Source organism: Cryptomeria japonica, chromosome 4, assembly GCF_030272615.1.
Source record: "Cryptomeria japonica chromosome 4, Sugi_1.0, whole genome shotgun sequence".
In the NCBI taxonomy this organism is placed as follows: Eukaryota; Viridiplantae; Streptophyta; class Pinopsida; order Cupressales; family Cupressaceae; genus Cryptomeria; species Cryptomeria japonica.
The window spans coordinates 281896702-281915495 of record NC_081408.1 but is presented as its reverse complement, the minus strand read 5'-3'; the positions used below and the strand labels follow the sequence as shown (position 1 = coordinate 281915495).

Genomic DNA, 18794 nt, shown 5'->3' with positions numbered 1-18794 from the left:
GCTATCGATTATGCCTTCTCCTTAGGGAGTCGGTAATCATTTGGATACCATTCTTCACCCATCCCAAACCCCCAGTCGTTTCCATCCAGTAGATCACCATTCTCTAGGATCTTGAGGTCATTGGTCACCACTAGATCTTCACCACAGAGAAATATAGCCCTCCAATTCGACGTGAAACCATTTTGAATACCAGCTGCTTTCATAAGGAACTCAATGTTCCTAGAGATGATCGACCAAGTTGCTTGGAAGGATACAAAATCCAGAGAATTAACAATCACAAGCTTCTTTACCTCCGCTCCGATGCTAAATGACATATAGTAGTTTTGTGGCAGCGGAATTCTAAGATTGGCATCAATATTGTCCAATACAACATCTATTGCCCCCAACAAGCAGTGCTTGAACATCATCCAAGTTAGCAGTTTAGCTTGCTGCTTGCTAGTTCCCATGTAGATTAATATTGCAAGAAAAAAGGTCAGAATATCAGCATTGGCTCTGTACCTGTGGCAAGCCATAAGAAACTCCTTTCCCAGAATCCTCTTTAAGTTGTGAAGAATGAGAGGATGTTGAGAGAAAAGGACCTCTTGCAGACACCTATCTGTGATCTCGCCCAGGAAGGCCATCTATATATAATTATTAATCTGCAATTAATAAAATATATACTAATTAATAATTAATAATAAAATTACAAATTAAATATTAATATATATATATATATATCTGTGTGTGTGTGTGTATTAATCCTCAATTAATAAAATATATATTAAATAATAATTAATAATAAAAAACTATATTAAAACTTTTTAATAAAATAATATTAAAAACTTTAAAAAAAAAAACCCAAAATTTAAATTGCGATGCATTTTTTTTAATTTTACAAAAAAAAACTAAAAAATAAGGCAAAGGGCAACCCGCGGGCCCACCTCCCATTCACGGGAGTGGGGGGGTTGTGTCCTAGCCGCGGAGGCTACAACCACCATGGTGAATGCAAGACAACGACGGCCACACAGTGGACGCGGGGTCCCTGCGGCCACCATGGAGGTCGCAAGTCTTTGCGGCCACTCTATGGTCGCAGAGCTCTGCGGCCACCGATGTGGTCACAAACCTCCAAGTTGTGGCCCATGAAGGAGAGGGGGGCACGTGGGTTGAGCCTCGGCTCCTTCGCCCTCCAACCCTAACGCCCAAAAGGATTTCGATATAAATCTTTTATAATTTTTATTTTTTTTAATACAAACTTTTTAAAAAGTAAAACCCCAATCTTATTTATCCATAGTCTCAAACAAAGACTCAAACAATTTTTCCAAAATCTCCATGGTTTATTAAATAGTAAAATTTTGTTGAATAACCATCCAAATAAGCAAATATTTTTCAAACAAAGCCATATTTCGGCAAGGAATCATTTCTCACAAATCTATTCCACCAGTTTGCCAAACTTCAAACTAATTTCCAATATGAAACTTAATCTGAGAACATTCAATGGGGATTTAACAAAGTTTGTAGAATTTTGCCAAAATCAAGGGCACAATGAAAAGCATAAAAAGAGAGACAATAGAATGATAAGAAAAAATTGTATTCTCATCAATATGCAAATGATCAACTGGATTAAGCAATACAATGAATATAGGCCTGCTTATATAGGCAAGGCCATATGGATGTACGAGCACACAATTATGACATGTGGCTCAATGAGAAACAAGGGTAGGTAAGAAATACTAGGGGTAGGTAGGAGAAATAATATAATATTCCACAAGAGGTGGATGATCCACCGAATGTGGAGTGTAACAACAAAATAAGACCACAAAAGGTGGAATTTCTCCTACAAGCTCTATCCCTATGTGCACACTTCCCTAAGTGTCTCAAATCCAAACTACGAAGAGATGCATTATCCTAAGTTAACTTAAGTAAAGTGTAATAATATCCAAAATGAATATTTATTTACACCAACACCCCCCCTTAAGTGCAACTTAGGGGAATGAAGACTCAAGTCAACAATGCAAGATGGGTCCTAGCTACTAGGCCATGATAGGTACCCATGTACAATATGCAAATGCAAGAAAAACTATGCAATGCAATCTCTCACAAACAGAGAAAGGGAGAAAACCCAGCGGGAAAAAACTCCCCCCCAAAAGAGAGATGAATGTACAAAAGACTCTCAAAGAAGAAGGACAAAACCTCAAAGAGGAAAAAGTCCCCCCCATAAGAGAGGAAGGAGAAGTCAGCTGACCCCCCCGAATGACACATCCCGCACCCCCAAGAGAGCTCACAACTGCTGGAACTTGCTCTCGGTGAAAGGTTTGGTGAATATGTCAGCAACCTACTCCATTGTAGGACAATACTGCAAATCAATGACCTGCTCCTGAATCAACTCTCGGATATAGTGCATATGAATCTTGATGTGTTTGGTCCGCTGGTGCTGGACCGGGTTCTTCGAGATTGCAATAGCACTCTGATTGTCACAATGTAGAACTGTCGGTCGTGGAGAGGTGAATCAAAACTCTATGAGAATCTGCTGGGGCCAAATGGTCCCAGTCGCTGCATTAACAATGCCTCGATACTCAGCCGCAGTCAAAGAGAGAGCAATAGCATGTTGCTTCTTGCTCTGCCAACAAATGGGGCTCGAACCAAGGTGAAAACTATAACCGGAGGTAGACTTACGATCATCAAGATCGCCAGCCCAATCGGAGTCTGTGTAACCAACCAAGCGAAGTCATGTGCCTGCTGCATAGTGAATCCCATAGTGATGTGTACCTTGGATGTAATGAAGGATGCGTTTGGCGGCTTTCCAATGAAGCTCATGTGGTTCCTGCATGAAGCGGGAAACCATGCCAACTGCAAATGAAATATCAGGGCGTGTATGGGTCAAGTAGATGAGACTACCCACAAGCTGACGATACAAAGTGGCATCAACTGGTGGAGAAGAACACTGAGCCTCAAGCTTGACTCCTGAAAGAAAGGGAGTCGGGGCAGGCTTACAATCAGCCATATGAAAGTGTGCAAGCATATCAAGAGCATACTTGGGATACGATAGTGTAATCCCGGAAGGTGACTGTGAAATCTCTATCCTGAGAAAGTAGTGCAAAAGACCCAAGTCAGTCATAGCAAATTTGTCATGAAAAGCATATGTGACCCTGCTAATGATGGATGTAGTACTCCCTGTAATGATCAAGTCATCAACATAGAGCACAAGTATCAAGTGAGAGTCATCCTGTCGCAAAATGTAGACATTCGGATTGGAATGACACCTGGTGAACCCTGCGGAGAGAAGAAAGGAATCCATCTTGGCATACCAAGCCCTGGGGGCCTGCATAAGGCCATAGAGAGATTTCCTTAGTCTGCAAACCAAGGAAGTATCCTATATGAAACCCTGTGGTTGCTCCATATAAATCTCTTCATAAAGATCATCATGAAGAAAAACACTCTTCACATCCATCTGATGTACAGCCCAACCATGAGCTGTAGCAATAGAAAGTGTCAAACGAATGGAGTTCATCTTGGCTATGGGTGCAAAGGTCTCAGTATAGTCAACACCTGCAACCTGAGAGAAACCTTTCGCAACAAGTCGAGCCTTATACTTATCCACACTACCATCCGCTGCAAACTTGGTCCGATAGATCCACTTACATTGAACCATCTTTCTTCCCTTAGGGAGATGGACTAAATCCCATGTGTTCTTCCTCATCAAGGAACTATACTCTTCCTCCATAGCTTGGTCCCACTCAGGAACCCCTGATGCTTCCCTAAATGTATGTGGATCAGAAGCAATAGCAATGAATGCATGTGGTAGATCCTGATGTTGTGATCGAGTTCTTCGTGTATCTGAAGGATCCCCAACAAGAGAACCCACTGACTCAAGTGTCTATTGAGCCCAATGAGGTCTAGGTAGAGGTGGAGAATGAGGCTCCTCAACTGCAAGCGGACCCTGCGAAGGTGTAACCCTGCGAGTCAAAGTTGAAGGAGTCTCATCATCTGAATCACTAACATCACTATCCACAATGGAGGAAGGTGGAGGAGGTAGAGAGGCTAAGCTAGGAGAGCTTTCCTCAAAGTGAACACTCCTCTCAATGAACACCTCATGTGTCTCAGGATCCATCAATCTGTATGCCTTAACACCCTCAAGATATCCAACAAATATGCAAGGCCGACTCTGTGGTTCCAATGCCTTGCGTCTCTGTGGAGGTATGCGAGCCCATGCTGGACACCCAAAGACTCTGAAATGTCTCACAATTGGTTTCCTACCAGCCCAAACCTCAAAAGGAGTAATACCTTGCAAAGCTTTGTGAGGAACCCAATTTTGGATGTGTGTGGCACAACTGATAGCCTCTGCCCAAAAGGTGGGATCAAGAGAACGTGCACATATCATACAGCTAGCCATTTCTTTGAGAGTTATATTCTTGCATTCTGCAACTTCGTTCTATTGTGGAGTGTATGCAACAGAATGTTGAAGATCAATTCCCTCAAGTGTACAAAAATCCTCAAGCCTCTTGTTCACATATTCCCTTCCATTATCTGTACGAAGAATCTTGACCACTTTCCCGGATTGCTTCTCCACATGAGTCTTGAAGTCCTCAAATCTATCAAATACTTCACTCTTATGAATAAGGAAGTAGACCCAAGTGAAGCGGGAGTAGTCATCAATGAAGGTGAGGACATAGCGGGCCTTGCTAAATGAAGGTGTTGGAAATGGACCTGCTACATCATTGTGAACAAGTTGAAGAACTTCCAAAGCTCTCCGAGCTTTCCCCTTATCAAACTTCTCTTCGGGATGCTTGCCCATGGAACAACCTAAACATACACCCTCTGAAAAACTGATTCGAGGTAGACCTGTCACCATGTCTTTAGTGCTGAGCTACTGAAGATAGCGGTAGTTGAGGTGACCAAACCACTCATGCCATAGCTTACTTTCTGAATTTGAATGAGTAAGCAAGGCCCTAGAAGGTGAACTTGGCACAAAGTGGGAGAATGAATAAAGCCTTGAGTTGTCATTGACTTGTCCCACTGCTACCAAGGCATCATTATCAAGTTCCTTTACCACAACTAAATCTGGTGTAAACTCAACCTTTTTCCCATTTCCATAGTGAGTGATTTGGTAGATAGAGAGAAGGTTGGTAGACAAGTTAGGAACATAGAGAACATTCTCAAATGTTCCATCATCCATGTCAACTGAACCTTTCCCTTCAAACTCTACTTGTGTATCATCACCTATGTAAATGTGAGGTACTTTAGATGGCTCCAATGAAGAAAATTGCTCCTTTGTAGAACCCATGTGATATGAAGCACCCGAGTCAAGTATCCATTGCTGTGAAGAACCTGTTGTAGCCACAAATGCTTGCCCTTTTCCCTTAGAATGTGAGGAAGAGGAAGGAGATGAATCCTTCTTTGTGTAGGCGGATGGCAAGTTGATGTTGTTTTTCTTAAGAAGATTAGTTAACTCATCAACTTGCTTTGCATGGCATAGATGCTCGTCATGACCATATTTCTTGCAATATGCACAAGTTGGTTTATCCTTCTTAAGTGGTGTCCCCTTCTTGGAAGAGGATGAAAAATCGCCTTGTGATGGAGAGGATGATTGTCCTTTTTCTTGTTGTGGCTTAGACTTGGATTGTTTCTTCTTCTTGTTGGAATCTTTGCCTTGACTTCCTTGATTCCCTTGATTAGCCACCAAAGCCTTGGACTTTGAAGACTTGAGAAGTCCCATGTTCAACAACTTAGATTGTTCCAATATCAACATTTCTGTGAAAGCATCAAATGAAGGCATAAAATAGGAACTCCCCATTGTCAAACGATGAGTTTGGAAGCTAGACACAAATGCTATATATTCTGGTGCAAGCTTGTCCAACAAGTTGAATATCAACTGAGCATCCTTTTTGTCAATTCCACAATCCTTAAGCTTTGCTCTTAGCTCATTTTCTTTGGTGACATAATCTTGGATTGTATCAAAACTCTTGGGATCCAAGTTGGTGAGCTCATTGTCAATTTTGTAACCTCTGATTTCATCAACTTGACCATACAATTTCTGAAACATATCCCAAGCCTCTTTGATTGTTGTACACTTCTCAATGTGAAAAATGAGGTCATCTGATACATACTTGCACAAAGTTCCAAGAGCCATGCAATTCTTTGTGAGCCATTCTAACTAAGCATTAGGATCAGCCTTAGGATCAGGTGGTGCTGCTATTGTTCCATCTATGTAATGCGTGAGACCCTTTTCCATTAATTTACTCCATACTTTAATTTTCCATGATGCATAATTATGTGGAGTTAAGGGTGGAAATTTATGAGGACTCATTGCAACAAAAATGAAAGAGCACAAAGAGAGGCACAATCACACAAGACACCCCCCCAAATTCACTCAATCAAAGAACCACCCCAAAAGTGATGATTTGGCACATTATAATTAGTGCATATACAATGGGCCACTTGCAAAAAATGGCAAAGTGGGCTTCTGATTTCAATTTTACAACTGCCTCAATAAGGCCAAAAGAGACTCAAACTAATAATGCAAGAGATCTAAACTAAGGATCCAAGCACTTTACAAGTACCTAATAGGCCAAATAAGACCAATATCTGAAAGTACAACTTCCACTCAAAATCTTTGAAATCTGATCATAGATTTTGAAAGTAGACGAAAAAACATGCACTTTCAAAAAAAAGGCACCTGAAAAGGAGGTCGTATGAGCTCAAACAAGGCCTTTGAAGTTGCAGAATTGAGGATTGGATAGGTACAGCTGAGAGAATCTGAAAATTATGAAAAACCTATGCACCCAGATCATAAAATAACCACACCACTACAAATATCACAAAATTTTAGCCCATTTCAAAAAAAATTGCACCAAAAAAGGAGCAAAAATGAGCAAGATATGGCCTTTCAAAGTTGAACTGCAAAACTAAAAAGCTCAATGAAGAGGGGGTCAAAAAATTTCAAAAGTCTGCTGATGTGGTGCTGACGTCAGCAAATGATGGGCTTAAATTTGATGCCCGTATGACCTTCACAAAAATGTCATCTCCCCCTGCGTGGCATCCGTACTGTACAGACAGGTTGATGTGGCAAAAAATAGGTGACATGGCGGTCTGCGTGGTGGGTGATGTGGCTGTGTATGCGTCTGCTCTGCGTGGCGGGGTTCGCGTGGGAGTCGGCGACCAGTGCCAGAGGAGCCACCGGTGCCGGTGACTGTGGCCAATGCCGGTGGCTGTGGCCGATCGCCAGGGGGAGCCGTCGGTGCCTGGAGGAGAACCTGCAACAGTGGTGCACGGCGGTGGCGGGAGGCTCCGAAGCTGCAGATGGCAGTGGCCATGGAGAGTACGGAGCCGCAGCGGCAATACGGTCAACGGCGATGGACCTGCAGACAACGTAGGGTACGGAGAGCATGGGGGGGTCTGCGGACCCCCAAAAACAAAAAAAAAAAGTTGGATTTTTTTTTTATTTTTCCCTTTTTTTTTGGAAAATAATTTTTTTTTTTTTCAAAAAAAATTTTCGGATTCCGTACAATAATATCCAAAATGGGGAAAAAAAATTCTCACCAAAATAGGTCGACTTTATAGTCGAAATTCATGGAAACGGCCTCCCAGATTCAACCGTGATGTCCAAATCGTTGTACGACGCCCCCAAAAAATGAAAAACCCCAAAACCAAAAATTGAAGCCTCCAAAATGTCTCCAAAAGACTAATCAATGAAGCCCTATAGGCTCTGATACCATGTAGGATTTTGCCAAGATCAAGGGCACAATGAAAAGCATAAAAAGAGAGACAATAGAATGATAAGAACAAACTGTATTCTCATCAATATGTAAATGATCAACTGGATTAACCAATACAATGAATATAGGCCTGCTTCTATAGGCAAGGCCATCTGGATGTACAAGCACACAATTATGACATGTGGCTCAATGAGAAACAAGGGTAGGTAAGAAATACTAGGGGCAGGTAGGAGAAATAATATAATATTCCACAAGAGGTGGATGACCCACCGAATGTGGAGTGTAACAGCAAAATAAGACCACAAAAGGTGGAATTTCTCCTACAAGCTCTATCCCTATGTGCACACTTCCCTAAGTGTCTCAAATCCAAACTCCGAAGAGATGCATTATCCTAAGTTAACTTAAGTAAAGTGTAATAATATCCAAAATGAATATTTAATGAATATTTACTTACACCAACAAAGTTTATTGAGAACAACCAAAATTTTAATATGGAGATTATCACAAACACAACCAGAAAGGTCTTCAAGATCCACAAAACCTCTATTTAGCAAATAAACCAAAGAGGTAAACCAGAAACCTACCTTATTCAGCAATCCTGGCAAGATTTGAAGGAGAGCCCAACCCGCAAGCTCCAAAAATCCTTCTTTCCCCAAAATGCCCAAAAAATTCTCCATCCCCCAAAATATTTTTCAAAATACTCTCCAAAATAATCCTCCCAAAATATTTTTCAACCCTAGGTTAAAATGGGGAAAAGTTTGACCAAAATTCATATTTTTGAATTTAAAATATACTTTCTTTTAAATAAAATCCAAAAATCATTCTTTTCAACAAATCAAATATACTAAACTTGCTTTTCCTCTAAAAATTGATTTTCTCAAATAATTGAAATTAACCTTTCTATTTCCAAAATGCCAAAGAGGTTAAATTATTTCTATTTCGAATAAAATTTAATCTTTCCTTTCAAATGCATAAACTAAATAAACTTATCATTTAAAATTAACCATTTAATCGAACTAGCTACAAACTCGAATTGAGCAATTCTAATTAATGATTAATCCACAAAGGGGACCTATTTAATTTAGTCCCTAAATACTAATGCGTAAACACACATTTAATCAAATTAAATACTTAGGATTAAAATACTCAATTTAACCACACACAAAACACACAACCCAAGAAAGCCAAACAAATAGACAACTTGCATACCCAACCAAAGGGGATACTGATGACGCTCACTTGAGCATGACAAGGGTAAAATGAGGGTCTTACGACCACCTAATCCAAACTCTAAGGAACAAAGAGGTACACTCAAACCTGCAAATCTAAGTGAAGACGAACCTCATACCTATGCGGTACTATACCTGCAATCTCCTGCAACCATGCAACACACATGAATACATATATATTTTTAATGAAAGTGTTAGCCCGAGATTAATAACACGAATCAGGAGAACAATTAAACTTACATAAGAATCGATGCGAAACCCACATTAACAGGTACGCACAATAATCATAACATCTGACTATAGCATTATAACATGGTAAACTAACCAAGGTCAAACCGAGATTAGAATCTGATTAGGGCAGGGGTACTACATACCATGTATTTAACCAACAAATTAGTTCATAAATGATTGTAGACTTAATCTAGTGATTTCAATCAACATTTAAACTAGCGAATTTAAGACTTCTATCCTTAAATTTTAATGAGTAAATTTTAACAAAACTTGAATGAAATTAACAAAATTGTTTACAAATTGAAGAAATCTATTAAAATCTCACTGTAAATTTAATCAATATATTTAAAAACCTTACAAAAGAGTTTGCTATAAATCTTATGGTATAGAATTTATGGTACAATATCAACAAATTATTGAAACTTTTTTTAAAAATGTATAATAAAAATATAACAAATTATATGTTAAACTTAATTTTTAGGGTCTTTTAGAAGCAACTGTAACTTTCATTTTATACCACTAAGCTTCTAGAAAATTTGGCAACTAAAACTGCTCAAAGGGACGAGCACTTGTGAAATGGAGTTAGAAAAACAACTATATTTAACAAAAGAAAAATGATGGAGTTAAACAAGGGATATAGGTTCTAATAGAGTCACTAGAATGTAAGCTATAGATTGAAAAATCAAACTAGAAAACATACAAATGAAAAGTTTCATATTATAAACTATCACAAACATTGGATAGAGCAAATGAAATTCAAACAAAGCAAACAAAACTAATGTTACCCTAAAACTCTACTGCTAGTATGATTTGCTCCAAATGATTGGGATCTAGATGCTCCATGCACAAAAGTTGTCTATATTTTGACAACATGTAATTAACACAAGATTCAATGATGATTTTACATAAAAAAAAATTGTGTCAATTTGTATATTTTTTAGAGGGAAGATGAATGGTTGAGATGACATTAGAATATCAATAGTGGCGAATGTATAAATGTTGTTTCTAAGAAGGAGGAGAGGATGAAGGATCATGATTAATTTTGTTTGAAATGAAGGGCTAAGATTTACTAAAAATATAATTTTATTGAAACCATAATAAGGTGGGAGGGAAATACATTCAGTGGCTCTTTTATTCTTAAAAATGGTGGAGGGGAAATATCTAAATTAATTAATAAAGTTGATATAATTATCTTAACCGTGCCAAATAAAAAAATTAAAATTAAATAATAAAATTATTTAATTCTATGTGAGAAAGAAAATGAGTAATTGAAATGCATTAAGTGGACAAGATTAACCAAATAATTAATTATTATTATTTTTAATGTTGTATTAAGAAAAATTTAAGTGCCTACACTCGTTATTCATAAATTGTTGTTATAAAAATATAAAGTAGGCAAATGACTTTCAAACCATTCTACTTACATACCAAAATCTCCAATGATTAAATAGTTAATAGCAATTACACCTCATCTCTACCAAAAAGTGGCAATTAATTGCCCTTTTTATTAACCAATATTTATGATGTTTAAGAATAGCTTTTGGGACACATATATAACTAGAAAACATACTAAAAGCATGTGTTTCAATGTTGATTTAATGCCCAAGTCCGTATGAAAGCTCCATAAATAAATGTCATGACTATTTTCTATTAAAAATTTGTTGGTCTAACATAAATGCATGGATGCTTGGTAAGTAGATATGAATTTAACAATATATAAATGACTTTTATTGTGCCTCTATGATTTTCCTCACATTGTATAGTCCTTAAGGGATGCATTAAATTGAAAAAAGTAGTGAAGTTTTATAGGTTATTAATATTAAATAGCATGTAGATCAAGTTGGAAAAAAAATATAGTAAAACTAAAAATGTGTATGAGCATGTATGTGTTCTTAATTTATTGAAATTTTTTTGTTTTGTGAATTTAATTTTTCAAGATATATTTATAGTAGTTGTTGTAGCAAGTTGCATATCATATTTGTAACTTCTATTTATATATAATATTTGTAACTTTTATTTATATATAATTGGTAGTAGTCATATAAGTTTAGTGTTTAATTTTAAAGATAAAGAACTTACTTGTGACACAATCAAGCTTTACCAACCTATTAGTTGGAAGTTGTTTCCTAAAGAAATATTTATAAGGTGAATGTAGTTGAAATTTTTTAATGAAATGTTTCAACAAAACTCAAATCCTATCGACAAACTCACAAATCCTCGTCAACTAAAGATCATACTTATGTTTCAATCAATTGATGACAATGCTAATAACAAATAAAAACAACTATCATCATAAAAAAATTCTTCAACCACGAGTACTTTAGTAATGAAGAAAAAATTAAAAAGGGCATATTCAAATTATCATTACTACAAAATATGATCTCAATAACTACGTAGAAAAGAACAAAGAAAATTATTGATGTACATATAGAATGTAATACTATGACAAATGCAAAAAATGAGCAAGTAGTTGAAGGCTCTTCTTTTTATGATGAAGAGTGCTATCCTTTTATGTTAATAATCAATTTTATTTTTCTTTATCTATTTCAATAGTGTTAAATTAAATTATAATTGGCATAAATAGAAATATGAAAGTCAAGCATTTGAACACAATATTGAGTACTATTTACACTACCTCCCTCACTCCAATTTTTTGTCACTTTTCAATCTTTTATCCACCAATTCAAATTCCCGCTCAAGGCAATATAACTTACTTTCATACTTAACTAAATAGTAGACAATCAAATCCATTTTTCTACAAAACAACTCTATAAAAACCACTACAAAATTATACACATCTCCTGGATCGACATATTCGTACTACACTCTACCAATTTAACCAAATCTAAAATTGAAATACCCATCGCACCCCTCAAGATGCACCTAATAAGAAATTTAATAGGAATTACCTATATAATATAAATATGTGACAAGACTAGACATTATAAGCGCAAATATGTGTACAACAATTAAACCTTGTACAACTACTAACCCCTCTCCCTTAAAGACCTCTTAATTTCAATTCAAAAATCATAACAATTCACAAACTACAAGCTCAATGATCAAAGAAATCACAATAACAATCCACCAACATAAATAGGATTCAATGTAATCACCAACCAAGTCTAATTTATTAGATACTCAAGTTGCACTCTTTATCTACCAATAACAAACAACCAACATGACATTCCACCAAGATAGAGATGATCCAATTTAATTATACACTTCTTGATCTTAGACATATTATGATTGCACTCTACCAATTTAACCAAATCTAAAATTGAAATACCCATTCCACCCTTCAAAATATGATAAAAAATTTAATAAAAATTACATATATAGCATAAAAATGTGATGAGACTAGATATTATAAGCACGAATAAATATACAACAATTAAACCCTCTACAACTACTGACCCTCTCCCTTAAAAACGCCCCCTCAACACCTCAATTTCAATTTAAAAATCATCTATCCAGAAACACCACAATGACAATCCACCAACATAAAGATGATTCCATTTAACTATTTCACCAACATAAGTGACACTCTTTATCTACCAATTACACTCCACCAACGTAAAGGTGATTCAATTTAATTATCATACCAAACAAACTGCCACCTCTGGTCTGTCTAAATGAGAGGCAGCATTTCCAACAGATGATCAATGAACTCACTTTTCTGGTCTTCCCAGCTCCCCTGCATTCTCAATAGATGGATAACATTGTTGGGATAATCCTTGCAGCTACTGTGCTAGCACTAACCGTTCTCGTGTGCCGTCTCAGCAGATCAGATAAAAATGGCGGCGCACCTGTAAACTGGCCTGTGCTGGGCATGCTGCCTTCACTGCTATGGAATCTCTGCAACTTCTACGAATGGGTAACCCCAATAGTCAATAGAAATGGTGGAACTATAAAATTTAGCTCTGGTTTTTGCCCCACAAGTACTCAGATCATCACGAGCAACCCACTAAATTTAGAGTACATTCTAGTGAAGTCTCAGAGCCTGCCATGTTTTGTAAAAGATGAAGCATCACTGGAGCACCAGAAGCAGGCCATTGCCTCAACATCAAGCAGAAGCAGATTCGACATAAATTTGATGCAAAAACTAGCTGAACAAAAAGTTATATCAGCTCTGGATGAGGCCTGTAAAAGAGATACTGCCCTGGATCTTCAAGATTTATTGCTTAGATTTGGTGTAGATTATGCATGTCTGGTTGTTTTAGGGAATGAAAAGTTGGGTTCTTTAGTTTCTGAGTTTTCCAAAGCCTATGAGGAAGCCATGGAAACATGGGCTTATAGCTTCATGATTTCTACTAAATATTACAGTCAGAAGTACATGACAGCCCTCAAACTGTCACAACAATCTGCATCAAAAATAATGGTGGAATGCAGAGAAATACAAGATATGGGTATCAAAGATCAGAGGCAAGGTTTTATTTTTCCTGGTTTTACTGGGTCATTGCAGGATTTATTAATAAGTACAGTTGTGGGTTGCAGGGTTATCTGTGCATCTGCAATGTGTTGGTTTTTCTGGCTTGTGAGCAAACACCCAGAAGTAGAAGATGAAATCATGTTAGAACTCTCTGAACTTTTGCAGAATGATAATGGTGATGATACAAGTGATAAGGCTGACTTTTTTCCTGTGGATAAATTGAATGGCATGCAGTATTTAGAGGCGGCATTGTGTGAAACCCTGAGGCTTTATCCACCTTTTCCTCTTGGTCATATGAGGGCTATGGAAGACATGGTTCTTCCAGATGGTACCTCTGTGCAAAAGGGGTGTGGAATTTTATATTTGATATATGGTGCTAACAGGATGGAGAATGTATGGGGAAAAGATGCCTCAGAGTTCAAACCAGAGAGGTGGATTCAAGATGGGATTTGTGTGAAAGAATTGGATTTTTGTAAGTATCCTGTCTTCGGTGCAGGGCCTCTGGGAGCTTGTCTTGATATGGCCAAATGCCTGGCTGCCAATATCCTTGTGCGTTACCATGTGACCGTGGAGGAGGAGTTCCCTGTTGAGGCTAAGTTGGGAATGAGTCTGACCATGAAGTATAGACTTGAGGTCTCCTTGAATAGCAGAGAAGATGAGCTTCAATATGCCTAATCCATCACAGAGAATATGAGCCTCCATATGGAAGAAAGGGTTGTCTCTACAGAGGTGTTTGGCTGTTTAGATTGTTCTTTTTTCATTTTTTTTTAAAGTCTCGGTATAACGTGACCGGTGAAAACATATGCGACTCCCCTTTCTTTCTTATGTTATTTGATTTTCTCAATCTATCTTGTTTAGGTGGGCTAGTAATCTTTTATAAGCACATGTCCATTGTGTTGTGATGCTTCTAGTGTTAGCTTTACAGGTTTCATCTAGATTTAGGATAATTAAAATAAGATGTATATACATGAGTATAAGTTGTTTTAAATGGAGTATGTAGAGTTGATTATAGTTATAAATATAAATAAATGTAAAAGTTGAAATATTTAAATGTAAGATTTAGCATGATAATTAATGATGGAAAAATAATGTATTAGATTTCTATAATTCATTTGTTTTGGTTTCAAAAATTTAGGGCTGTTTATGATAAAGGTTTTAGATTTTGAAAACTGTTTGTTTGTCATTTAGTTCATCTTCATGTCTATAGACCTAAACTTAGCGAGTCTAGACATAATCTTCTACGCATACTTGAGATGATGTGTATGGGTCTGATACGATAAAATCTATAGCCTGATTTAATTTGTTTGTCTTGATCTTGATAACTAAGTTGATGTAACGAGATGTAGTGCCCATAAACACCTTTGGAGAATTTGTTGAATTGCTAGGTTCATACTCCTTTAAGTTAGACCCCTAGATGAACCAAGTTCATAACTCTAAGTGAGAGGATCAAGGACAATATGTAGTCACGTAAAAATGATTTCTAATGTAAATGCATGTAAATTGATTTTGTTTATCAAATAAAAGTGCTCAATAATGAATCACATGTTGATACCTCAAATTTTATGTATCTTGACCCTTTTTATTTCGCACTTCATGAAGTTATTTACCTACCATCTGCTCCGATAAAAAAATATCTTATATGACCCATGTTTTTGCCATCTTCCATGGTTTGGTCAAATGTCCCTTTGCAAAAATCCTTAAATTTGGTTAAGTAATGGTATTTTCAGTGCATTGGGTTGCCGCTTTCCTCCCTCCCTCCATGCATCCCCTACCATCTCTGACCACTAATCCATGTTGTCTTTTCATCCTGTAGGGGAAGAGTACCAATAGCTGAAATAGTTCCAATAACCATCACCTTAATATCATGTTGACCCCCCAAAACATTAAAAAAAAATTGTCAGTACATAAATAAAAAAATACCAGTAAATATTTATCTTAACACCAATACATGTTCACAAATGAATTAGTAGTTGAAAACCAAAAATTAAAAAAAATAAACAACTACTGGTACATTTCCTATTTTAATACAAAACATCTTGCACAAATAATAAACATTTTAATTTTTTTTAAAACTTAATGTTTACATTTGCCACTTTATGCAAGTGGCTTAAGAGTACAGATATACTCCAATTACAATTACATATGCACAGCAATTGGTGCATTACATGACAAAAAAACAATCAATTGTAAACTTCTTAGACACTCAAGTGTACATTCTTCCAAATATCACTTCACAGCTTCATGCATTAAATGGATCTGCATTTGGTACCTGCATTTGCAACAACTAGTGTAAGGCTCCCCAATATCCAAGAATTTGCATAAAATCCAATTTAAAAAACCAATTTTCATTCAAAGCAGGGAAGAAAATTGAACAATTCGAAGCAATGGAGGACTGCATATTTAATATGACATGACCGAATGTTTCCCACAAAAATTCAAATTTGAAAATAGCTAGCTACCACAATCAAATGCATTGCACATTTGGATTATATTATAAGATAGAATTTTCCATGTCACTTTCACTACAATCCAATTCATTGCATATTCCTGAGCTCTACAAATACCCTCTGCACGTTCCTTACTCGAGGGTGCACATTCAGGTTGGTACACACAAAATAACTAAATTCCCTCTGTTCAATGAACATTAAATGCTATAAATCTTTCAATTCAAATTATATTGTTTTCAATAAACCAACATTTCTTTCAATATAGTCATTGTAAATAATATAAACTAGCATTTCTTTCAATATAGTCACTATAAATAATATTAACAGCCATATTGGATGTCTAATGATGGTTTACCTCCTTCCTAGCTGCATTATGCTTTGTCTATTGATGATTTCTTTGTATGCGGTTTACAATTTCATTTCAATGCTCTCTTACAGTTTAATAATGTCAAAATCCTCACAAAGAATATTTAATAATGTCAAAATCATCACAAAGAATGGCAAAACAACTGAATATCTTTTCGTTTTCTTTGAAACCCCTTCATTATTTATCATTTCATTTTATGGGTGTGTTGTTAAATGGTGTCTCTCTGTTTATAATGCCAAAATCATTACAGAATGCAGACAAAATTGATTATTGTTTATAACTATTCGAAACCCCCTCATTATTTATCATTACAATAATGTGTATGTCTGATACTATTACTTACAGTGACCACACACACACACACACACACACACACACACCAGGTCAAACAACTTTTATTACAAAGTTTAAAATGGGTGGTCAAAAAATATGTTGAACACCCATAATAGCCTTCCTGCGAACACATTATGGGCCCATGTTGCATGAACTTCTGCTATCTTTTTTGCCCTAAAAACATAGGGAAATGAAGATTTTTTGTGGCATTTTCATTGTTTGCTCTGCCTTCAATTTGTTAATATACTCACTGTAAATAATATTATCAGGCATACCATGTAGTACTTCCAATCAATATCATATGAGAAATACAACAACATCATTCAACCATTTACTCATTTGAGAAATGAATCTACAACTTCATACTATATCAACAATATCCACTTTTTAATCACATCACGGTTACATCTTCCACTCGTGCATCTCGTGCTTGTAGTTTCTCTCCTTGTTATATAATGTTTCAAGTTTTGTACCTATGTCTCTGTGTGTGTGTGTGTGTGTACACACACACACACACACACATCACAGTTACATATTGAACTCCTGCATGGCTATTTTGAGTTCTCTAGCTATATGTTTATTGTCTATATTATCATGCATACAGAAATAGAGACACAATACCATTTTATTTTATTCAAATATGTTCAATGATGAGTTACAGAAATAGATTTATTTCCATCATTTATCTCAATGGCATTGAGGGTTTCATTTCAATGATCTGTCTGTGTATATATATTTATACGGTAGCATTTATTTTTTGTTGAAAGATGTTCAATGATGATTTATAGAAATAGATATGTTTTTCATCATTTATCTCAATGGTATTGAGGGTTTCATTTCAATAATTTGTCTTTGTATATATATTTATACGATAGCATTTTTGTTGTTGTTGCAAGATGTTCAATGATGAGTTACAGAAATAGATTTGTTTTTCATCATTTATCTCAATGGCATTGAGGGTTTCATTTCAATGATTTGTCTCTGTATATATATTTATACGGTAGCATTTTTTTTGTTGTTGAAAGATGTTCAATGATGAGTTAAATAGATTTGTTTTTCATCATTTATCTCAATGGCATTGAGGGTTTCATTTCAATGATCTGTCTTTGCATATATGGCTATACGGTACCATTTTTTTTTTGTTGAAAGATGTTCAATGATGAGTTACAGAAATAGATTTTTTTTCATCATTTATCTCAATGGCATTGAGGGTTTCATTTCAATGATCTGTCTCTGTATATATATTTATACGGTAGCATTTTTGTTGTTGTTGAAAGATGTTCAATGATGAGTTACAGAAATAGATTTGTTTTTCATCATTTATCTCAATGGCATTAAGGGTTTCATTTCAATGATCTGTCTCTGCATATATGGCTATGTGGTACCATTTTTTTTTTGTTGAAAGATGTTCAATGATGAGTTACAAAAATAGATTTGTTTTCCATCATTTATCTCAATGGCATTGAGGGTTTCATTTTAATGATCTGTCTCTGCATATATGGCTATATGGTACCATTTTTTTTTTGTTGAAAGATGTTCAATGATGAGTTACAGAAATAGATTTGTTTTTCATCATTTATCTCAATGGCATTGAGGGTTTAATTTCAATGATCTCTCTCTGTATATATATTTATATTGTAGCATTTTTTTTTTGTTGAAAGATGTTCAATGATGTAATTGTTCGCTATCTAATAGAATATCAACAATATCCAATTTCCAATCACATCACAGTTACATACTGAACTCCTGCATGGCTTTTTGGAGTTCTCTGGCTATATGGTTATTGTCTATATTATCATGCATACAGAAATAGAGACACAGTACCATTTTATTTTGTTCAAAGATGTTCAATGATGAGTTACAGAAATAGATTTGTTTTTCATCATTTATCTCAATGGCATTGAGGGTTTTATAGACACCTAAAATTGTCATGTCTAATTAAATAAATATCTTTATTTATCTAATTACTTTAGCCTAATTCTTCTATTAACTAAATAAATCTTTATTTATTTAATTCATTCATTTATCCTCTTCTAGCCTTATTTCTCATTTAAATAAATTCAT

The 18794-nt window shown here is 35.8% G+C and overlaps 1 protein-coding gene across 1 annotated transcript; it reads left to right on the top strand.

Annotated features, from left to right (window-relative positions):
• The first annotated feature begins 12863 nt into the window (after nucleotides 1-12863).
• LOC131875089 (cytochrome P450 86B1-like) lies at nucleotides 12864-14258 on the top strand. The gene has a single exon (XM_059219104.1). It carries the CDS (start codon nucleotides 12864-12866, stop codon nucleotides 14256-14258), a length of 1395 nt encoding a protein of 464 aa, XP_059075087.1.
• Nucleotides 14259-18794: the final 4536 nt, after the last annotated feature.